Raw genomic sequence first — 24,893 nt, 5'->3', positions numbered from 1 at the left:
TCTTCATATTTCAGCATCAGCTGATTAGTAATGATAGTTACTTCTGCAACATCCCTTCATAAGAGTGCCTAGATAAGTGTTTAAATAACTAGGGGATAGGAATTTGGAGGGATATCTTAAGAATACTGCCTACCATAAGTAGACCATTAATGTCTCCAACCCTGTTGGCACTTCTCAAAAAGGTCAAGATAATACTGTGCAAGTGTCATCCCTTGATATTTTGGGGGCATGATTGCTGTGGTGGGTCCTTGAGCAGCATATAAAGATACTGCCTCCCTGATCCTACCATAGTATATACTATCTCAGAATGCCTGTTGCTAGGTGTTTGACTTTACGTGAAACAGAGTGGCTCATGAATTTCACCAAGTTCTACAACCCAAGATGCCCAGAGTGACTTGGTCATATTTTATAGGAAAACCTATAAAGATAGGGAAAAAAGTGCCATTGAGATGACACCTGAGCGTCATCTCTCCATAAAGGAAAGAGCTGGCATCCTATCTCCTCACCTCTTATGAGGCACTGTTCCCTGACTACAGAGCAGCTACATGATTTATGGGTAGTTCTGGCACCCTCACCTCCAAATGGCAGACATACTAAACCCATCCTCTTGGTATACTTTTAGAGACATGTGAAGGAGCCTCGACAGAATTGTCGACAGAATTGAAGACAGAATTGAAGACAATACTCATGCATTTACCTGGACTCTAGAGTTACCATCTGGCCCGACCCTTACAGGGCTCTACTACTTGGCAGTGCCTAATAGATTACCCGATTGAGCAGGGTATAAAGATATAGCCTCCCTGATCCTACCATAGTATATACTATCTTAGAACGCCTGTTGCTAAGTGTTTGACTTTATTTGAAACAGAATGGCTCACGAATTTTACCAAGTTCTTCTACAACCCAAGATGCCCAGCCTGAATTTGGTCGTGTTTTATATGATCAGCTTCCCAGCCCAATTAAGACAAACTTCTGAATATGGTAACTGTACATTTGTATTTTTTAAAGCTTCCTATGGTATTTTAATGCCCTGCAAGAATGGGAATTAATCATTTATACTCTAGTATGAAAAGTTTAATATGCCTAGCTCTTTTGTTTCTAGTGTATTCATTAAACTAGCTTCATTTTGATTTTTTTTTCTTTTTTTTGCTGTATACTCTCTTTTCCTAAAATTCTTTCCCAAACTCTAAACTAGCAAATAACAGGCCATGTTTACATACACCCTCCACTATTGAGGGCACATTATTACAGTGTTCTTTGACTGAATCCAGTGACAACATTATCTTCCTTTTCCACACAATGGAATCATTAAGAGAATATCAGAAGCATACAAATTGGAGAAACTCTGGTAATGGTGCCTCTCGGGCTTTTCATATCAAGGCTATTTGACCTTTTATTTAGCGTGATAACATAGGTCATGTATTTAAATGTTTGTGCTGGAATTCTGTTTTCTGTTTAACATCTTTGTTACTTTTCTCATTTAAATTATGGCTTAAAGCTCTTTTACATGAGATATTAACTATTTCGTAAGTGATCCAGTCATGTTTTTACTATGACAGTAGTTGATAGCAAATGATTTTAGCCATATTACCAACAAGAATTATGTGGAAACTATGCTCAAAATGGTTCTAATATTAGAACATGTAAAAATGTTCTAGTAGAGGGCTATAGAGAAAGGAGTAAAGAGAGAGAAATCATTAATAAACTTAATATAGTATACATACACAAATGATGGTTCAGGAGGAAAGAGTCCCACATGTAAATATAGAGATAGGCCACTCTACAATGAGATAGTTTTCTAGCAAAGTAGTTAGTTCAGTACCTGAATTAGCCAACCTTCAATGAAATTTGTAGGTGTATGTACACACACACACATAATTTTAGAGCTTGTGTGGAGTAAGAATCACCATAATAGAGAGGAGATAATGATAAAAGTAATTATTGATAAACCTGCAAACTGGGAAGTGAATGACAAGAGATTATATTCATGGCTACTGTCAATATTTTGTTGTATATTCATCTGAATTTATAATAAATACCTCTTGATTTATTCCAAAAGTGAAATTTTACCAAAATAATGGAATAGTAATACAAAAAAACAAGGATACACTTTCCAATTGCTTGACTCTAACTTCTCTACGTTTTGCAGTCAAGTTTGAAAAATATTCATACAATGGCCATTCCTTGTCCACTTCTACATCTAATAAACAATTTCCTTCTTCCAAATCCCTTCTCATTTTTAATGGCATTTTCTTTTCTGTCCTAGTCCACCAGCTCGTAAGAGTCATTGCACATACATGTGTAGGGGACCTGGTGGAGACCCTGGACCTGTGAGACTTTAATCCCTGACTCAGGAGCATCTTTGTTTTTTGCATGAAGATCCTGTAAGTCCTACTCAATATTCCAAGTAGGCTGATGGTTTCCTAATCCAGATATAATGCTTTGCAATATGTGGAAGTACATGCATTTTGGTAAGATAGAAAATGGGGACACGGGGAACTGAGACAAGAAAATCTTACTCACATAACCTCAGCTGCACTGCAAAGTGAGCAGCAAGCTCAGGCTCCCCGAAGGGCAAGGGTAGATTCCAGAGGTCAGCATATATGGGACCAAAGATGCATCACTTGGACCCAGAACAGGTATTTTCGACCAGGAATTCTGTTTGAGCAGATCTTCTAAGACAGGATAGAGGATGGTGACGATTTGGTGTCTCTTGAGCTGTACATAAGTGCAGATACATTTTCCACTCAATATCCCAAAGCCTGGAAAGGGCGGGTAGGACAGGGGGATCTTGAACTTGTCGAGAGGTGTGGCTGTTGGTTTCCTCTCTTCAGATGAAGAAATTAGCACGGCCGTGGGCATCTGAGGGCAGGCAGCAGCAGAAAACTATGGAACGTTTTCAGTTGGGATGTAACAGCTTCCAGGGTTAAGAAGAGGTAAAGCTGCTTATTTCTAACTAATAGAACATGGCAGGTAGAGGAATCAAAAAACAGAAGCTTGCATACTTTCGCTCATTGCATTTATTTTGGTTTGTGATATTGAAAACTTTAAGCCATAAAAAAAGAGAAAAGTTGTTTTTGTTATTCACAGATCAGGTCAGTTAAATGATGATTTTCTTGGTTATATCCTTTCTCCAACCTATGGCTTTTTGACGTTGCTTAGTTACTGTAGTAAAAGAAATACAAAAAAATAGAAAGGGTAATTTCAATGTTTACTAAAAGCTGCTGCAGGTATAGCAATTCAACAGTATAACTAAGATAACTAAGACACTGACTGCTTTTACAGTCTACGCCTGTACCCCTTGAATCTGTAAACCTGTTTACTTTTCCTTTTATCCTTTTTTTATTTCATAAAAGATCAGGAATAATTTGCGATAACCTTGTTAAAAGGAAATATTTTAAATTTGTGTTTCTACATGTTTCATTTACATAATCTCTGAATATTACGTAGGTAAAGGAAGATCACCAGGAAGGAAACAGAGATGAAATGAACAGTAAGAAATGATGAAAAAGGCAAACATGGTTACATTATCTATGGAGAAAATAGACTTCCAAAATCTACTATCATTTCCAACAGGTGTTCCACATATACTCCCAATAACATGTTCAAAACCAAACTCAATCTTCTCTCCCTTCAACCTCATCACCCCAACACCTAACCAGCTCTTACCCCATTATTCTAAATGCCATTGTCAAAAGGTGCCATGATCCCAGCAGCGATAGTGCCAGGGTTGCATAGTTTCTAAGAGTTTATATTCTGGAATCTGATTGCTCTAAATTAAACTCCAAATCTAATTCTATAAACATGGAAATTATTTCAATTCCCCATGCCTGTTTCCTTATTTCAAAAATAAGGATAACAATATCCATGGACGATTAATGAGTAAGAAATGTAACTGTGGGGAGACAATCTGCATAAGTCTACCAATTAGAACCTGGCACACAGTAAGTAGTTAGGAAACATCATAAGATTTTGAAATAATTACTAAAACAAAAGAAGTAGAAATTTGAAATTATTAGTGAAAGTATCAGTTAAATGAGGGGGACAGAATACATGACTGTTTATGAATATTTTAAAGAAAATACATAAAAGTTTTTAATAATTTCTTATTATTACAATAATGTTGATTAATAAATCTCTGGCTAATATTAACATTAAACATTACAAAATTAATATAAAATCATTAGCATGAATTTATCATATCTGAGTTATCATATGAAATTAACAAACAGAAGTCAGGATAATGACACAAAGGAATAACATCTTTCTCATACTGAGATATTGTTAAAAATAAAAACCAATTTGGGGCTCGAGCAGTTAAGCACCTGCTTCCCTCATGGGAGGTCCCAGGTTCAGTTCCCGCTACCTCCTAAAAACAAAACAAACAACAAGCAAACAAACGAAAAAAAATAACTCAGGCCAGTCGATGTGGCTCAGTGGTTGAGAGCCAACTTCTGCACACGAGGTCAGGGTTCAATCCCTGGCCCCAGTACCTCAAAAAAAAAAAAAAAAAAAAAAAACCATCACCAATTTGATGAATTATATAATTTTGTCAACAGATTCCTTCAATTCACCTTTAGTTGTATGACATGTTGGTATAGCTTTGGCTGTCCTCTGATATAGATCTGTATAAAAGAGATAGCATTGATTTAAGGATAGGAAACATTGTAATAATGAGAATAAACAAGAAAAAAAAAAGCCACAGTTGCGCTAACTATTCAATTAATAAGGTACCAGTATCCACTTTACTTTCCATAGCTCACTCAGAAATCAGATATTCTGTTTCATAATGTTGTTCTAAATTTTAAAGAGCTTAAGCAAATTTTTGGATTTTAGATGAAAAATCCATCCATTATTTTCCTCTATCTTATCTATATGAAGATGGAATCATATCTTAATATCTGACAGCTGAGAGCTGATAATGGTAAAGAAGATAATTTGAATGCAAATCTTCAAATTCCTGGAATTTTATTTCTATAATTATATATCTCTCAAATATCTATGTAAATAAGTAATGATTTGGATTATAATTTTACATGTATTCTTCCTTAATTAGGCATTTACATCCTTCAGCTACATTTAGTTAGTTTGTGGTACTTATACAGTCTCCATTTTCCCATTAGAATTGCTCTTAGACACACTTTGTGAAGAGGAGGGTCCTGGTGCCCACCTTATACTACATGGCTTCAGCCCCTTGGCCACAGATCATATGAGGCTTGAACATGTGATTCAGGAGTTTTAACTCCAGAGCACTGGCTAGATTCAGGTGCATTTGCACAGCTATTTTCTGTTGTCTCTTGAGAATACGAACTAAGAGGCTTGGACTGTGGAGACATTATTGGTATTTTATTCAGAAATAAACGCAGAATAGTAATGAGGTAAGTATGCTTGGCTGTGGGCAAGCAGAAGAAATCATTGTCTGAAGAGAATGGACATAGACAAGAAGAGATGATGAGAATCACAAAGCTTATAAAGTTTGAAAGGAATGACCACAGATCCTGACCATCTGATTCATCATGGTGAACCCTTTTGTTCTTCAGCTCTATTTCAGAAATAAATGGGCAATATCAATTAACTTTAAAGTGAGGAGTATTTTCTGTGTTTTCCTCTTCATTTTTTTTTTTAAAGATTTATTTATTTAATTCCCCCCACCCCCCGGTTTTCTGTTCTCTGTGTCTATTTTGCTGGATCTTGTTTCTTTGTCCGCTTCTGTTGTCGTCAGCGGCACAGGAAGTGTGGGCGGCGCCATTCCTGGGCAGGCTGCACTTTCTTTCGCTGGGCGGCTCTCCTTACGGGCGCACTCCTTGCGCGTGGGGCTCCCCTACGCGGGGACACCCCTGCGTGGCAGGGCGCTCCTTGCCCGCATCAGCACTGCGCGTGGGCCAGCTCCACACGGGTCAAGGAGGCCCGGGGTTTGAACCGCGGACCTCCCATGTGGTAGACGGACGCCCTAACCACTGGGCCAAGTCCACCGCCCCTCTTCATTCTTTGACATCTTCTATTTTCTGACCTTCTACAGATTCGATTCACGAATTTTGTTTATGTCTATTTGTCTATTCACGAATTCATTTACTTAACACAACTGAATGTTAATGCAAGGAAAATGTGGGTTTAGGGGATTTAGAGAGAATATCCTAAAACAATTTAGTCAATGTCAATATGGAATTCTTTGTGAAAGGCACTAAGGATTTAACTGAGCAGCTTTGCTTGCTCTCGGGCTTATAGGAACATGAAGGGTAAATTGCCTGAAATCTGAAATAAATTAGTATATATTGAGACATTGAGACTTACTATTTCTAAACATCAATCCAATCCATGCAAGACTCTGGAGTTGTAATATTCCAAATAACCTTTGGATTTTTCTTTTACTGCATTTTAATACTAAGAATTAAAAATAATGTGACTTACCCTTCACTTACTGTTCCTATTCTGTTCCATAATCCCTTCACTTTATTCCATTTTAGAGCAATAATCCCAGTTAAAATGAGGAAAGGTAGAAAAATGTAGAAACTGATCAAAAGGCCATTGTTTTGAGCAGCATGTCGTCGTCTTGGTCTTACAGGCAAATACAAACCATTTTCTACAAAACATTGAGTATCTTTTAACTTTTTCAAAAATGATACTCAAAGCTTACTAGTAATGTGTATTTTAAAGTTTGTAATTTAAATAATATAATCATGGAATGAATAAAGTTGAATTTAAAAGTGTTTTCCAATTTTCTGTGGCTATACCCCAAAGTTAATTTTGCATTTTATGTCAATTCAAAACACTTATACATATATAACATAGACATAATTCTATTTGTAATATTTATATATAAACTATATATTTCATATTTATTTATGTGATATATTCTGGTCTGTCTACCACATTCCATTCTAAGAACTGTTACTTACAACACATTTTTATTATCTGGTAATGGATTCTTCAGTTTTAAACATAGAGCAAAAAATAAATCTTTTTTTAAAAAGGTTTATTTCATGAAAATTTATTGACATATTTGGTAGCTAATATGATACTGTTCTAATTTTCATTATATTAATATAGTATATTGATTATATTAATTAGAAATACAGATTCCTGTGGGTATTATATGGATTTATACAACTATTAAGAGCTAGAGAGAAAACAAAAATCTGGGAATTTTTGTCCAAATTAAACAGAGGAAAAATATCAGATACTTGAAATAAAAAATTAATAAATTAAGCTATCAGAATTGAAATCAAAATAATCATTTTTATATTAAATCAATTTAATGCCCTCATAAAGATGAGGAATCTGTAACTTTAAAAAACACACACATGCACACATGCTCACCCCATTCTACCTACGGACAATTTTCCTGATCTTAGCACAGAGAATTGCAGATCTAGGCAAAGTGCGGCATTCCCGCTGATTTGAGGAGCTAGAAATCAGGGTTGGGGGTAGCTGAAATGGCTGGAATCCAGAGGGTGGAGCTTTAGTGCAAAAACAACTTCACAGGTTAGTGGCCCCAGAGGTGCAATACTGAAGAAGAAGAAAGCTGAGGACTGGGACTATCCAACATCAAGCTACAATAATCAGGACTGTGTGTTATTGGTAAAATAATAGATATCATTATATCATGGGCCATAAAAAAGTTGCAAGTAATTCAGAACAGCAATTACGGAGAGTATGCTCTCTAAACAAAACAAATTATAAACTACGAATCAATCACAAAAGTACAATAAGAAAAATTTCCCAATATATCCAAATTATGATATTTGTTTTTAAATAGCTAGAGGATCAAGGAAAGAAATCACTCTAGCAGTTAGAAAAATAAGTAGTAAATTACAATTAAAATTCTAGTGTTCGATAAGTGTTTAAGAAGTATTTAAAGTTCAAAATATTTTAAATAAAATTGTTTAACTTCAGTGTTCTTAGTTTCTAAAATAAAAATTAGAAAAAGGAGGGCAAGTTAATCAGAGTAGTGAAGAAAATAATAAGAGATGAAAGAAGAAATTCTTGTAATAGTAAATAGATAACAGAGAAATGAAATAAGCAATAGAAAAAAGTTACCTGTAACAAAACTTGACTCTCTTAAAAGATGTGTTAAATTCATAAATTCATATTAACACACACACACTCATAGAGACAAATGCACCATTTGGGGTAGATGTGGAGAAAGAACAAAAGAAAGGAAAAAAAATACCGATATTAAGAATTAAACAAGGGTAATCACTACCAACCCAACAAATAGCAAGAAGACATAATTTTAAAAAATTTTTAAAGAGAATTTGAATAGTATTATATCTTTCAAGAAATTAGCTCTACTTTTAAAACTTTGTTGCAAAGAAAACTGTAGGTCCATACCAGTTTTACTGATGAATTCTACCATTTTTTAAGGGAGAATTAATACAAAATGTTTCAGATAATAGAGGAAGAGAACTCATTCCCCAAACTGTTTTATGAAACCAGCATTTCCTGTCTCCCAAATATGACAAGGACATTTCAAGGGAAAATTTTACAGATAAATATGTTCTTTGGGTATATTATAAAAAACAGAATATCATAAATTAAATTCAGAGATTTACCAAAGGCATCATATAACCATACCGGATATGGGTCCTACCAGAAATTCAGTGTTGTTTAAACATTCATAAGGCAGTTACTGTAATTCACTACTTTAGCAGGATAAAGAGAAAAAATCATACAGTCATCTCCACAGATGGAAAAAAGAATTTATTACAACATCGGTTTAATAAAAAAGTCCCTCAGAAAATTATGAATAGCATAAAAACCTTCAATCTGATAAAGTTGATCTACAAAAGCAATATGTAATGTCATAATTAATAGTGAAATACTGAACAAGTCACCCTCAATTCTGGGATAAGGCAAACATCCATTTTTACCATTTGTGTTCAACATTTTACAGGAAGTCTAGCTATTGCAATGAGACCAGAAAACAAACAGTAAAGCTAGATAGAAAAATTAGGAAGTGAAACTGTATTTATTTACAAATGACAGGACTGTATCTATAGAGAATCCAAAGTATTAAAACTAATATTTTAATTTACCAAAGCTGCATGACATAAAATTAAATTCATACTAATAAAAATATGGAAAATAAACAAAATATAGTAGCATTAGAAATCTTCAGATATCTAGGAATAAATACAATGGAACTTTTCCTATTCTGCTTTATTGTTACCTAAAAATCATTGCTTGATGAAATTAAAGAACACAAATAAATGTAGGGATATACCATATTCAAAATAGACAATATTTTTAGGAAGTCACTGCTCTCAAATTAATGGATAAATTAAATAGGAGCCCAATAAATTTACTTCTATATAAACAACTGCAAAAGTTTCAAATGCCTCCACAGGTGAATTCTACTAAACCAAAGGAATATGTAACACCACTCTTATACTGCACAGTATTCCAGAGTTCAGGACACAAGCATAACTTTGAGAACAAAACCCAACAAGGATGTTCCAAGAAATTAAAGATCCACATCAATCTTTATATCCACACACGGAAAGGAAAAAGCATTAAAACCAAATGTGATTTGTTCTGGGATTGCAAGGGTACTTTATTAATATTCAAATATTCAGAATATTAGTGAATGCTTGTTACATTATTACATTATGATATTCAAAAATCAATATATTAGTCAAATAAATGGTAAAAGTCACCATTTTGATGGAGGTAGAAAAATTTTATTATAGTCAACATCCACTTACCATTAAAATAAAACTCCTACCAAAGCGAAAAATACAGCAGACATGATATTTAATGATGACTGAAAACTATCTTCCTGAAAACATTTGGGAAATTGACAAAAGTGGCAATAATTGTATCAGTTTTGCAGTATAATACCTGTGTGTGACCTGCAAACTTTTAAGTTATGAGCATTGCTAGATATTCAAATTAAGTATAGTTTGTGACAGTAGAGATTTCTGAGCTAAAACTGATGTTTCTGAACTAAAACAGTATATCTGAATCAGCCTTATATCATTTGCAAGTTGAAGGATGCAATGTAGTCAAGTGAGTCTAGATTTATTCTAAAAATAAACATTAACCTATACTGAACATAGTTTTCCAGATTCAAACTCCCTGACTGTTCCTAATTATCATGATCTAGAAGGTTTAGCCCTTTCATTTCCCATAATTGTGTCTGCTGAATTAACTTTATGCCAGTAATATGAGTTTTATCAAACTTAATTCATCCAATTGCCAGAACCTAGTATTCAATTATTTTTTCACACTTAAATTTTTCTGGCATCAACTACTTCTAAAAAACCCAAAACTTGCAAGAGCAAGGCAACGCATTACACCAATCTTCCAGAAATATATTTTGTACTTAACCTTCACCTTTTTAGCTGCTTTCCTCTGTGCTATTGAATTGACTTGTTAATATATCTGGTTACTTTGATACACAATTGCTTACTAGGCACATTAGCAAATAAAATCGATATCTCCACGCATTGATTGATCATGCAATTCTAATTTTTTAAAAAGGCGTTTAGTAAATACAAATACATTATATTTATTCATGAATTTTTATGGAATTTTCATGGTAGATTTGTTTCTTGTTTCCCTCGTACTGATATGTTTTTCTTTAAAGATGCAACTCAAATATGGACTATCACAATGTGTAATATACGTGGAATAAATGTACTATATAATAAATATAATACACATAAATATAATAAAACTATCACCTTTTCTATAATTTAACCAAAATGAGTTAGAAATTTCTACTTCATAAATAGAAATGTTCTGGATACCAAGGTTAAAAATAAGGGAAGTCCATTTAAAATGTTTACTCCTAGCTTAGAATTAAAAGCATACAACAATTTTTTATTGTCAAAAAATATTTTATTGATCTAGAGATGCACTGTCAGTAGCCACTAGTCACATGTGGCACTTTAAGTCTAAATGCATTAATTAAAATAAAATAGGAACAGAGAGAGTCTACAACTGCAAGCATGATAGTCCCATCCATCTGCCCCATGGGATCTAAGCCCCCTCTCAATTGGAGGTAAACTGGGCATCATCATTCCAGAATCCTCAGGATTGGGGAATGAATAATGGACTAGAGTAGACTTACTGGTATTCTACTATAGACTTACTGTCATTCTTGCAAGGGGAGAACTTTTATCAGTGATGTGGAGGCAGTGGCCACAGGAGGTTCTGAGGGGAGGGAGAGGGAAAAACAGGTGTATTACGGGGGCATTTTCTGGACATTGAAATTGTCCTGAATGACCTTGCAATGGATACAGGCCATTATATGTCTTGCCTTAACCTACAGAATTGTGTGGAAGAGAGTGTAAACTATAATGTAATCTATAATCCACGCTTAGTGGCAATGCTTCAATATGTGTTCATTGATTAAAACACATGCACCACACTTAATGAAGGATGTTGATGTGGGAAAGTGTGGGAGGGGTAGGGAGTGCAGCATATGGGAATCCCCTACACTTTTTATGTAACATTTATGTAATCTAAAAAAATTTGTAATGCATTAATAAAAAAATAATAAAATAAATTTGAAAATTCAGTTCTTACTAGAACTACCCACATGTTATATGCTCAATAGCCACATGAGGCTTGTGGTTACCAAAGTACTATGAAGAAAGAAGGCTCTATTGGAACACACTGATCTAGACACTAACCTGATAATATCCAAAATCCATCATCTATACTTCCTCCTGGTGATGATGGTGTTGACTCACAAGCTGGAGGAGCATATCCAACATCACAATGACAATGATTGAAATTATTGCAAACCTAAAATAAGAATGAAATAAGAAGTAAAGCCATTTGCTATACAACATAACAAGTGCGTTATTTGTGATTTTTAAGCAAAATGAATTCTTAAAATGAATGTTATTTGGTATTTTATGTCATTATTATTTTAATTTAGAAAATGATTTTTAAAATACCAAATAATAAAAAATGTCCAAGCAATATCTTTCAAACATAATAGAAATTGCCATTTCCTGCCTTTCATTCTTGCATTTTTAAATAAACAACATTCTTGAAAATTGAAATGCCTTATACTAGAAAGTTATAGAAATTGTGAAATTATAAAATAGTGGGATTTGTAAAATTTTTATGAATTAAGTTAGATTAAAAAACAGGTGATAGAACAAACTTTCACAAAAAATGAAAAAAAAGGTGGTGCTCACTTAATCAGATACCAATATTTAGATACTAGTCTAGAAATATGTATAAATGTGATATGATAGTTGAATAGAAAGAAGGACCAGTATCAGAAAAGACAATCCAGAATTTTGGCCCCTTATATAAAATTGTCAAATGAATTAAAGGTAAAATAAAAGAAGATCATACAATATTTGTCTTTATGCATCTGGCTTATTTCACTCAATACAATATTGGTAGCACAGCTTTGGGAACAGAATTAACAGCTCTGATATATTAAAAGGGGAATTGTTAGGTTTATACCTGGTAATAGAATTTTGAAATATAAAATAAATTTTTTAAAATCTATGGATTTTAATGGTAAGTTAAACCATGGACTATAGTTAATAGAAAAATTTTATAAATGTCCTTTCATCAGTTGTAGCAAATGTACCTCACCACTGTCAGGGTTTAATAATAGAGCGATATATGGGAATCTGTATTTTATGCATAATTGCTCTGTAAACCTACAACTTTCTAATAAAAAAATAGAAAAATTAAAAAAGAAAGAAATGCTAAAAGGACATATAAGTGATGTGAGGTGAATTTTTAATATGTGACCTCTAGACAGCCTGCATTTTTTTCTTAATTACTGTATAAAATATGAAGGATCAATACTGCAGAAGAAGCTAACAATAAAGTTAAAGCCAAATGTATGTTTCGAAAAACTTAAAATATTTACAAAATTTCTACAACAAGCAGGTAACTTCGCAATGGATGAACAGGAGTTGTCCTGGATGGTGCTTCACGGTCAATTACGGGATATTGTAGATCCCCCCAGAGCCCACTGGATGGAACGTGGGAGAGTGTGGGCTATGATGTGGACCATTGACTATGGGGTGCAGTGATGCTCAGCGATGTACTTACCAGGTGCAATGGATGTGTCATGATGATGGGAGAGAGTGTTGCTGTGGGGGGAGTGGGGGTTGGGGGTGGTGGGGTTGAATGGGACCTCATATTTTTTGAATGTAATATTTTAAAAAATAATAATCATAAAATAAAATAAAGTAAAATAAAAGAAATGCAAGTAGACAATATAACCACAATACATAAGAACTATTTCATTATTTATCAAATAAATATAAATTTTAAATGGATTAGATTGTGGGAAGATGGCATCCAATTAGGCAGGCAAGGTTCAGCTCCCTTGCAAAAAAAAAAAAAAAAGGAGAATGAGCCAAAAGTTGTCCAAGGGACCTGCTTTGGGGGTCAGCAGACCAGGACAGTGCTACACAACTCCCAGGAGGGTGAGGGACAGAGAGAGGAAGAATTTGAAACAACAAACTGTGAATTACTGAAAACTCCCAGGAGCCCACTGAGAGGGGAACAGATGTCTTCCTCCCTGTCAGCTGTTACAGAGGAAAAGGGAGGTGGAGTCAGGAGGGTTTCCTCAGTGAATTCAGCCAGTGGATTCAGCTTTGAATCTCGGCTTTGGCCAGACCAAAACAAAGAAAATGGAGAGAGAGATAACTCCATGGAAAGTGCTCCAATGAGCACCATCTCCTGAGCAGTTTGGAAATTGAGTGGAGAAAATCTGCCCTTCTACTCTGCTCTTCTATTTGAACCCATAATTAGTACTAGAGTTGGTAGGTGTACATCCAAGAGATTTAATCTTTGGGCTGTCCATATGCCAGCTGGGTCTTGAATCGCAATGGAGTTGCAGTTCATTGGTCTCACCCAGGACAACTAACAAGGAGGTAATGATGGACAACTACCATACCAAGGAACTGAAAGAGTCTACAACAGCAAGCAAGGGAGTCCCATCCATCAGCCCTAATGGATCAAAGCCCCCTCTCAATTAGAGGTGAAGAGGACATCACCATCCCAGTATTCTCAGGACTGGGGAATGAACTATGGACTAAAATAGACTTACTGGTATTCTACTATAGACTTGTGATTCTAGCAATGGAAGTAATTAAATCATTGATGTGGAGGCTGTGGCCACTGGAGTTTCCGAAGGCAGGGAGAGGGAAAAATAGTTGTAATATGGGGCATTTTTAGGACTTGGGAATTGTCCTGAATGACATTGCTATGACAGATACAGGCCATTATGTGTCTTGCCATAACCTACAGAATTGGGTGGGAGAGAGTGTAAACTACAACGTAAATTTTAATCCATGCTTAGTGGCAATGCTCCAAAATGTGTTCATCAATTGTAATGAACGTACCATTCTAATGAAGGATGCTGTTACTGTGGAAAACTGTGGGAGGTGTAGGAAGCAGGGCATATGAGAATCCCCTATATTTTTTATGTAATATTTATGTAACCTAAGTATCTTTAAAAAAATAGGTGTAATATGGTAGAATTTTAGGGACATTGAAATTGTCCTGAATGACATTGCAGTGACAGATACAGGCCATTATATATCTTGTCATAACCTACAAAAATGTGTGGGAGAGAGTTTAAACTATAATGGAAACTACAATCCACAATTAGTGGCAATGTTCCAATATGTGTTCTTCAATTGTAACAAATGTACCACACTAATGAAGGACGTTGTTAATGTGGGAAAGTTTGGGAGGGGGAGGGAAGGGGGCATATGGGAATAATCCCCTACACTTTTTATGTAACATTTATGTAATCTAAGTATCTTTTAAATAAATAAATAAATAAAATGAAAATTTTGTTAGACATTTAAAGAATGGTAAAACAGGAAATATAAGGGGGAAAAAAACCTGCCCTTGGGTCTCTCTGTTCTCTGTGTTCTGAGAGAAATATGAATATGGATAAAATTGCATAATTAGAAATATAAACTTATGGGTTCTATAAAAATCTGGTTATACAAAATTTATGTACATATATATAAATACTGGAATCAGATTACCTTAGGTAACTGCTATTTTCCAAAAGAAACAGTCCCATCAAATAATTCTGAACCTCATTTTTATCCTGGAAAATGTTACTTACATTCAAAAGCATAGTTAATGGTTACATACCCCATGTCCACTGCAGTTTGCCGATGGGGAGCAATCTATACGCTGTGGTCTGTTTATACATCTTCCATTTAAACAATACTAAAATGATAAAACAACAACAAAACCAAGTCTGAATCTGGTACAAAACTAATATGCACAAGATAAATACATAGAACATAAACCCGGATTTCAAGAGGTCTACTAATACTAATATAAATGAATTTGAGGTTAATATGAAAATGGTATAGGTTTTTACTTTATAAAATATAAAATTTTGAGAATAATATACTGTTTTTCCCTGAGGGAGTAAAAGTATGTGTTTATTGCTACTAATTGGAATGAGAATGAAACAAGCCAACATGCGCTGACCATTTGTAATGAGCTAGGAGCTGTTTTAATGTATTGTGCTTCTCTAATATATATTTATATTGACCCTTTGGGGGAGTTATTTGTATCTTCATTTTATATTTGATGAAAATTAAAACTACACCACTAGCTGCTGAAGAGCAACTTTTCAATGCAAGAACTACTTTAGTCACAGAATACAATGGTCAATACTAAATACTAATGTTCCCGCTATATTTGTGGGGGTTTTTTTTGTCTTTATATATTTTTTAATATTACATTCAAAAAATATGATGTCCCCATATACCCCCCACCCCCTTCACCCCACTACTCCCCCCATAGCAACATTCTCCATCATCATCACGAGACATTCATTGCATTTGGTGAATACATCTCTGAGCATCGCTGCACATCATGGTCAATGGTCCACATCATAGCCCACACTATCCCACGTTCCATCCAGTGGGCCATGGGAGGACCTATAATGTCCAGTAACCGTCCATGCAGCACCACCCAGGACAACTCCAAGTCCCGCAAACACCCCCACATCTCATCTCTTCCTCCCACTCCCTATCCCCAGCAGCCACCATGGCCACTTTCTCCACACTAATGCGACATTTTCTTCAATTACTAATCACAATAGTTCATGAATAGAATATCAGTAAGTCCACTCTAATCCATATTCTATGCCTCCTTCCTGTGGACCTTGGATTGGTTGTGCCCATTCCACATCTATGTCAAGAGGAGGCTTAGATTCCACATGGATGCTGGATGCAATCCTCCTGCTTTCAGTTGTAGGCACCCTTCGCTCCATGTTGTGGTGGTTGACCTTCTTCAACTACATGTTAGCTGATTGGGGTAAGTCCAATAAACCAGAGTGTAGGAGCTGAAGTCTGTTGAGGCTCAGAACCTGGCTATCATATGGTCAGTCCAGAGATTCATTTCCCCTGGGTATATATTAAACCCCAGCATCAAGTACAATTCTGGTAAAGTAACAGGAAAGGCTTGTGAAAAGAGATCACATCTGAGTCCAGCTCCATCACACAGAAACACCAACTCCAAAGAAGGGCCAACTGACATGGCACTGAACTCCATCTGCCATGACAATAAAACCTGTGGATCTCTATAGCCCTCAGAAGAACCAATACCTTGGGTTTTATCTACTTTATCTGTCTCTGGGACTCTGCTCAGGTGTGCATAAGGGCAACCCATTTGATAACCTCCCAGCTCTTTTTTAGAGACTTACAGCCATATAAACTCATTTGTCCTTTCCATTTCCCCCCTTGGTTTAGGTCAAAAAGCATTTTTAAATCCTGTTATTATATGTAGACAGAGATATTCTGCTGGTCCAAGTTGAACCTTTTATTCAAGGTCATTTTCTAGTTACATCATCCCTCGGCACTAGGGAGGATCATCCCATGGAGTCATGTCCCACGCTGGGGGGAAGGCAACGAATTGAAATGCTGAGTTTGGCTTTGAAACTGGCCACATTTGAGCAACACAAAGGCTCTCAGGAGGTAACTCTTAGGCACATTGCTGCTCTAGGCCTTGTTCTTATTTCAGGTGCACAGACTCACAAGCATAGTCATTAGTATCAGGGGCTCATTGTTGGACCTTCATTCTTTTTTGGTCTTTGCCATTGCACTTGGGGGATTGTTGCTGTTCCTTTAGGGACTGTGATAGAGCTCCCCAGGCTAGGGTCTCAGCACTCCCTCAGTTGTTGTTTTTAATTGTTTCCACTATGAAAATATCCAAACATTTTTGTGTACCCTGGATATATGCCCTGGAGAACTCCCTGCCAACCATGTGTCCCCTGTCAATAACATCCCACACCAGTATTCCTCCGCTGCCATTGTTGAATCTCTCTGTGATCCAAAACTTCCTGAAAAGTGAAGCCCAATATATTGCCAGGTTCCTTTAATAGTAAAATGGAATATAGTGATGAACTTAAAGGTTAGATATAGAAAACATATTAATTTGGAAAAATTCTACATCCTATCTTTTTCTTTTCTTTTTTCTAATTATTAAGCTTATCTTCACAAGAGTTTTAGATCACAGTAACTCATATATACAATATACAGTACTCCCACATATCCAACATAAAACCTTTTCCCTTCCACAGCAATAATCTTTTAACATATTCATACCATATTTACTGAAACTGATGTACAGATATTGAGACAATTGCTTTCAAACAAGGTAACATTTGTGTTTACATTGTGGTTTATATTTTAGACTATACAATTTTCTAAATTTTTAGTTATCTTATGTTTTACATTATGATTTACATTTTAGCCTATCAGCCCCTATATATTTTTGGTGTAATCTTACATGCCTTATATCCATCCTTGGGTACTCTTTTGAAACACTTCTATTACCCACGCAGTTACATTGGTTCCATCTATTCAATACCTATTTCCCCCTCCCCTTAGGGCCCACAGTGGCAGTCAATATTCATTTCTTGAAGAGCCATGTTCAGAGATACTTGCAACAGTGTTGAGGGCTTGACATTCTCAACTGCCCTAATGCCCTGGGAGCCACCATTTCTCTTGAGAGATACAGTTACCTCTATTTGATGGCATCAGTCCTCCCCAGGATGTGGGTATACCTTCACTCTCATTATATGGGTCTCTACCCAATGATATAACCCACTATGGCAAAATGAGCATTCACATATTCCCTAGGAGTCTGCCCTGCATCAGATTATCCCCTTTAAGTATCTTAAACAGGTAACTTTCCTTATTATATTTTTGAAAAGGTTTTCTCAGCATAATACTCTCAACGAACACCTGACAATCTCCTATGTTCATATGTTGCCCCACTCTCCCCCCAATTTCTTGGGCACTATTACCCATCCTCCCATCCCTAGCCCCCCTCAAGCCCACAAAGCCCCACCCAAAGGTAACCCTATGCCCCCATTTTATCCCTTCCTTACACATACTTACCTCCAGCTTATCATAGATTTCACCTATGTAGATGTCAGCTTACATCCTTCCTGTACCCCTCGATTTCCTTTAAGCCTATCATCCAGTCTCTAGCTCTCTGAGGCAGTTTGGTTTACTTATTTCGTATCATTGAGGTCATGTAGTATTTGTCCTTCAATGCCTGGCTTGCTTCACTCAACATAAGGTTCTCAAGATTCATCCATGTTATCACGTGTGTTTGTAGTGTATTTGTTCTTAAAGCCAAGTAGTATTCCATTGTATGTATATACCACATTTTATTTATCCATTCATCTGTTGATGGGCATTTGGGTTGATTCCAACTTTTGGCGATAGTGAACAATGTTGCTATGAACATTGATGTGCATATATCGGTTTGTGTCCTTGTTTTCAGTTCTGCTGGGTATATACCCAGCAGTGGAATTGCTGGGTCATATGGCACATCTATGGTTAGTTTCTTGAGAAACCGCCAAACTGTCCTCCAGAATGGTTGGATCCTTCTGCATTCCCACCAGCAGTGGATGAGTGGTCCCATTCCTCCACATCCTCTTCAGCACTTGGTAGTCTTCTGTTTTTTTCATAGCTGCCAATCTTATGGGAGTAAGATGGTATCTCATTGTAGTTTTGATTTGCATTTCCCTGATAGCTAGAGTTTGGAACATTTTTTTCATGTGCTTATTAGCCATTTGTATTTCTTCTTTGGAGAAGTGTCTGTTTAAACCTTTTTCCCATTTTTTAAATGGGTTGTTTATCTTTTTATTTTCCAGGTATAGGAGTTCTTTATATATGCAAATTGTAAGTCTCCTATCCAATATATGTTTACCAAATATTTTCTCCCATTGTGTAGGCTCAATTTTCACTTTCTTGACAAACTCCTTTAAGGTGCAGAAGGCTTTAATTTTGAGGAGGTCCCATTTATCTATTTGTTCTTTTGCTGCTCGTGCTTTTGGTGTGAAGTTCATGAAGCCATTTCCTATTACAAGGTCTTGTATATGCTTCCCTACACTGCTTTCCAAAGTCTGTATGGTCTTGGCTCTTATATTTACGTCTTTGATCCATCTTGAGTTGATTTTTGTATAAGGTGTGAGGTGGTAATCCTCTTTCATTCTTTTACATATGGATATCCAGTTCTCCAGGCACCATTTGTTGAATAGGCCATTCTCTCCCAGTTGAGAGGGTTGGGTGGCTTTATCTAATATTATATGGCTATATATGAGGATCTATATCAGAACTCTCAATTCAGTTCCATTGGTCTGTGTGTCTCTCCTTATGCCAATACCATGCTGTTTTCACTACTGTAGCTTTTTAGTATGTTTTGAAGTCAGGTAGTGTGATTCTTCCAACTTCATTTTTCTTTTTCAATATGTCTTCGGCTATTCGGGGCCTCTTCCCTTTCCAAATACATTTCATAGTTAGTTTTTCTAGTTCCTTAAAGAATGCTGTGTTGATTTTTATTGGGATTGCATTGAATGTCTGCATCAGTTTTGGTAGGATAGACATCTTAATAATATTTAGTCTTCCTATCCATGAACAGGGAATATTCTCCCATTTATTTAGGTCTTCTCTGATTTCCTTGAACAAACTTGTGTAGTTCTCCGTGTATAAGTTTTTTACATCTTTACATCCTAGGTATTTGATTTTTTAATTTACTATTGTAAATGGTATTTGTTTCTTGATTGCCTCCTGAGCTTGCTCATTATAGGTGTACAGAAATGCGATGGATTTTTGCGCATTGATCTTACAACCTGCGACTTTACTAAACTCATTTATGAGTTCTAGATGCTTTGTTGTAGACCTCTCAGGGTTTTCTATGTATAGGATCATGTCATCTACAAATAATGAGATTTTTACTTCTTCTTTTCCAATTTGAATGCCTTTTATATCTGGTTCTTGCTTCAGTGCTTGAGCAAGTACTTCTAAGACAATGTTAAATAGAAGGGGAGAGAGTGGGCATCCTTGTCTTGTTGCTGAATTTAGAGGGAAGGATTTTAGAGTTCACCATTGTAAACGATGTTGGCTGTGGGCTTTTCATATATACTCTTTATCATGTTCAAAAAATTTCCTTGTATTCCAATCTTTTAGAGTGTTTTTATCAAGAAAGTGTGCTGTATTTTGTCAAATGCTTTTTCTGCATCTATAGATATAAGCATGTGAATTTTTTCCTTCAACCTGTTTATATGGTGTATTACATTGATTGATTTTCTTATGTTGAACCATCCTTGCATACCCAGAATGAATCCCACTTTGTTGTGGTGTATAATTCTTATAATGTGTTGTGGAATACGGTTAGCACGTATTTTGTTGAGGACTTTTGCATGTAGGTTCATTAGCGAAATTGGTCTGTAATTTTCCTTTCTTGTGGTGTCTTTGTTTGGCTTTGGTACTAGGGTAATGTTGGCATCATAGAATAAGTTTGGTAATATTCCTTCTGTTTCGATTTTTTGGAAGAGTTTCAGCAGGATTGGTGTTAGTTCTTTCCGGAATGTTTTGTAGAATTCACCTGTGAAGCCGTCTGGCCCTGGGCTCTTCTTAGTCGGGAGGTTTTTAATGACTGATTCTATCTCTTTACTTGTGATTGGTTTGTTGAGATCATTAATTTCTTCTTTTGTGAATATAGGCTGCTTATGTGTTTCTAGGAATTTGTCCATTTCCTCTGAATTGTCATTTTTGTTGGAATATAGTTTTTCAAAGTATCCTCTTATGATAGTCTTATTTTCTGTGGGGTCAGTGGTGATATCTCCTTTCTCATTTCTTATTTTGTATATTTGCATCTTCTCTCTCCTTTTTCTTTGCTAGTCTCGCTAAGGGTTTGTCAATTTTATTGATCATCTCATAGAAGCAGCTCTTGGTCTTGTTTATCTTTTCAAGTGCTTTCTTATTTTCTATTTCATTTAGTTCTGCTCTTATCTTTGTTACTTCTTTCTTTCTTCTTCCTGTGGGGTTACTTTGTTGTTTTTTTACTAATTCCTCCAAATGAGCAGTTATTTCTTCAATTTTTGCTCTTTCTTCTTTTTTGATGTATGAATTTATGGCTATAAATTTCCTTCTCAGTACTGCTTTTGCTGCATCCCATAAGTTTTGGTATGTTGTGTTATCATTTTCATTAGTTTCAAGGTAGTTTTTAATTTCTTTTGATATTTCCTCTTTGACCCACTGTTTTTCTAAGAGTGTGCTGTTTAATTTCCATATCTTAGTGTGAAATCTGGGTCTCTGGCCCTTGCAGACTTCCAGCTTCACTCCACTGTGGTCAGAGATATTATTTTGTATGATTCCAATCTTTCTGAATTCATTGAGCCTTTCTTTGTGGCCTATCATATGGCCTATCTTGGAGAATGGTCCATGTGCACTTGAGAAAAATGTATATCCTGCTGTATTCGGGTGTAATGACCTATATATGTCTATTAGATCCAGCTCCTCTAATATACTGTTCCAATATTTTGTTTCTTTAGTGATTCTCTTTTGAGATGTTCGTCCAAAGTTGATAGTGGTGTATTAAAATCTCCCACTATAATTGTGGAGGCATCTATTCTTTAACTTAGTTTTTCCAGTGTTTGCCTCACATATTTGGAGGCACCCTTGTTAGGAGCATAAATATTTATGATTGTTTGTTCTTCTTGAGAGATTGTCGCTTTCACTAATATGTAGTATCCTTCTTTGTCTCTCACGATTGTTTTGTATTTAAAGTCTATTTTGTCTAATATTAATGTAACTACTCCTGCCTTTTTTTGGTTATTGTTCGCTTGTAAGATTGTTTTCCAACCATTCACTTTCATCCTCCATGAATCCCTGTGTCTAAGATGTGTTTCTTGTAGACAGCATATAGATGGGTCATATTTCCTTATCCAATGTTCCAGTCTGAATCTTTTGATAGGTGAGTTTAATCCATTGGCATTCAGTGTTATTACTTTCAAGGAATTATTTATGTTAGCCATATTTTGATTGGACTTGTGTTTGTCATATTTTGTTTGTTTTTTTCCTTCTCTTTTTGTCTTTTTTGTTGCTCTTACACTCTCCTCCAACTCTGCCTCTCCTGTTTTTTCCTTTCATCCTGCAGAACTCCCTTTAGTATTTCTTGAAGGGGAGGTTTCTTGTTGGCATACTCTTTCAATTTCTGTTTATCTGTGAATATTTTGAACTCTCCATCATTTTTGAATGCTAGTTTAGCTGGGTAGAGTATTCTTGGTTGGAATTTTTTTCTTTTAGTACCTTGACTATATCATACCACTGCCTTCTTGCCTCCATGGTTTCAGATGAGAAATCAGCACTTAATCTTATGGAGCCTCCCTTGTATGTGATGGTTTTCTTTTCTCTTGCTGCTTTTAGAATTTTCTCTTTGTCTTGAGCATTGGATAATTTGACAAACATATGTCTTGGGATGGGTCTGTTGGGGTTTATGATGTTTGGGGTGCATTGTGCTTCCTGGACATGTACATCCATCTCTCTCAGTAGATTTGGGAAGTTTTCAGCCATTATTTCCTGCAACACCCCTTCTGTCACCTTTCCCTGCTCTTCTCCTTCTGGGATGCCTATAATACATATGTTTGTGCATTTTGCATTGTCATTGAGGTCCCTATGTCCTAGCTGGATTTTTTCTATCTTTTTATTGATCAGTTCTATTATCTGTTTGAGTTCAGATGTACTGTCTTACACGTCACTAATTCTCTCCTCTGCCTCTTCTAATCTGCTGCTATTTGCTGAGAGTGTATTTTTGATTTCTTGAACTGTGGTGTTCATTCCCATCATATCTGTTATCTGTTTGCGTATGTCTGCAATTTCCTCTCCAAGCCTTTTCTTCATTTGTTAAACTCTCCCTTTACTTCATTAAGTTGGTCTCTAATACATGTTTTGAGATCTTTAATTACGTGTTCGATGTTCTGCTCCCCTTCCTGGTTTTTAGTTTGTTCATTGGATTCAGCCATGTTTTCCTGATTATTGGTTTAGTTTGTAGTTTTTTGTTGCTGTCTGGTCATCATTTTATCTTGACAGGTTTCCTTAGCTTCTTTGTCTAGTCTTGGGGATTAATTAGTTGTTGTCCTTGCATAAGTGTTGTGTCTTCTCTCTGTCACTTTGCTCCTCTTACTCTAATTTCTTGTTGCTGGCTAAGTTCACTTTGAAGGAAAATATTAGGGCCTGGGAAAGGAAATTGTGTAAGAAAAGAAAATGTGTAAATTAGTATTGGTAATAAATGTTAACAGAGCAACAATGTGAGATCTGGGAGAATGGATATTAGACTCATGTAAGTTGTGTAGAGTTATAGCAGTAAGTAGAGTACCTATAATGAGATAGTCAACTGAATATGGGGAGGGAATATAGTATGAATTAAAAAGCCAATGTTTTCATGAGAGAGGGAAGAGAAAAGAAAGACAATAATATCAAGAGTGGATAAAAGACAGAAAACAGAACAAAGGTATTAGAAATTAAAAGTTAGACAATTTGGGGGCCAAAGAAAGGGCAGTGGAATGTAAAAGAGACAGTAGATGATGGAGGATAGCAAGATGTGGGGGAAAGGGAATAGTGTAGGTGGCCAAAATCAATTCACACAGAAACGAGGAAATGGAGGATGAAGAAACACAGCAAATGTGAGGTGCTCCCTGCAGCACCTATTGTATAAATAAAATAAAATAAAATAAGAAGAAAAAGAGAGAAAAGAAAAAAAAGAGAAGGAAAAAAGGGGGATGGGCAAAGAAAAGGGGGAGAAACAAGCAAGAAAAAGAAAAGAAGAGAAAAAAAAACCTAAATAAATGAAAAAGGACCTCGGGGGATACAATGAGAGAAAAAACCAGGAGATAATGCAATGTTAGCAACCAAGACAAAAAAAAAAAAAAGGAAAAAGAGAAAAAGAAAACAAAAACCACAAATGCCAAGGGCTAGCACAATCAAGGACCTCAGATGGACTTCAGGGTGTGGTGGATTCAGGGATGGAAAGTCTGTGATACTGCAGACTCAAGAGGTGTGAGACTCTGGAGTGTGGGCCACCAGGGTTTAGGGGACACAGACCTGGGAACCACGCATTCAGTTAACAGGGAGACTGGGAGCAGCACAGCACAACACAGCCTTCAGGGATGCCTGCTGTTGGGCGCCAGCCCTAGTGCGAGGTATCACGCCCACAAACTCTGACCTCTGTGTCAGAAACCCAAAATTCCACCTCTCAGAAGAGTCTCTTCTGTCACTGTCTCACCAAATCGACTTCAGGACACTTCCCGCCCTGCAAGCCCCTGAAACAGCCTGCTGGGTGCGCCACTGCGCTACAAACAATTCAGGGACCACTGCAGATGGGCCGCCAGCCCTAGGGGGAGGGGCTGTAGCCAGAATCTCTGACCTCTGTGTCAGAAACCCAAAATTCCACGTCTCACAAGAATCTCCTCCATCACTGTCTCACCAAATCGACTTCCAAACACCTTCCACCCTGCAAGCCCCCAAATAGCCCACTCAGGGCTTGGGAACTCCCCAGCGCAGCGAAGCCTCCAGGAATCACCACCGCTGGGCTGCCAGCCCCAGGGGGAAGTGTCCTGCGTGCAGCCA

At 36.2% G+C, this 24,893-nt stretch overlaps 1 protein-coding gene and 1 long non-coding RNA gene across 2 annotated transcripts in view; both read right to left on the bottom strand.

Moving 5' to 3' along the window:
- Positions 1-3,002: 3,002 nt before the first annotated feature.
- Positions 3,003-6,534, bottom strand: LOC131276554 (uncharacterized). The gene is made up of 3 exons (XR_009184010.1): positions 6,409-6,534; positions 4,575-4,625; positions 3,003-3,165 (listed from the first exon to the last, which is right to left on the bottom strand). It is a non-coding gene; the product is annotated as an uncharacterized lncRNA (long non-coding RNA).
- A 2-nt stretch (positions 6,535-6,536) lies between these two features.
- The window catches only part of LOC131276532 (A disintegrin and metallopeptidase domain 3-like), a gene marked incomplete at its 3' end in the record, with an annotated part of 109,543 nt that continues 91,186 nt past the window's right edge, over positions 6,537-24,893 (bottom strand). Inside the window, exons 17-19 of the mRNA XM_058289817.2 lie at positions 15,106-15,183; positions 11,640-11,754; positions 6,537-6,580 (exon numbers count right to left, since the gene is read on the bottom strand). Of these exons, the coding sequence (XP_058145800.1) occupies positions 6,537-6,580; positions 11,640-11,754; positions 15,106-15,183 (237 nt within the window). The remainder of the gene's footprint in view (positions 6,581-11,639; positions 11,755-15,105; positions 15,184-24,893) is intronic.

Source organism: Dasypus novemcinctus, chromosome 29 (assembly GCF_030445035.2).
Source record: "Dasypus novemcinctus isolate mDasNov1 chromosome 29, mDasNov1.1.hap2, whole genome shotgun sequence".
NCBI classification, from domain to species: domain Eukaryota; kingdom Metazoa; phylum Chordata; class Mammalia; order Cingulata; family Dasypodidae; genus Dasypus; species Dasypus novemcinctus.
This window is presented reverse-complemented; position numbering and strand designations above follow the sequence as displayed.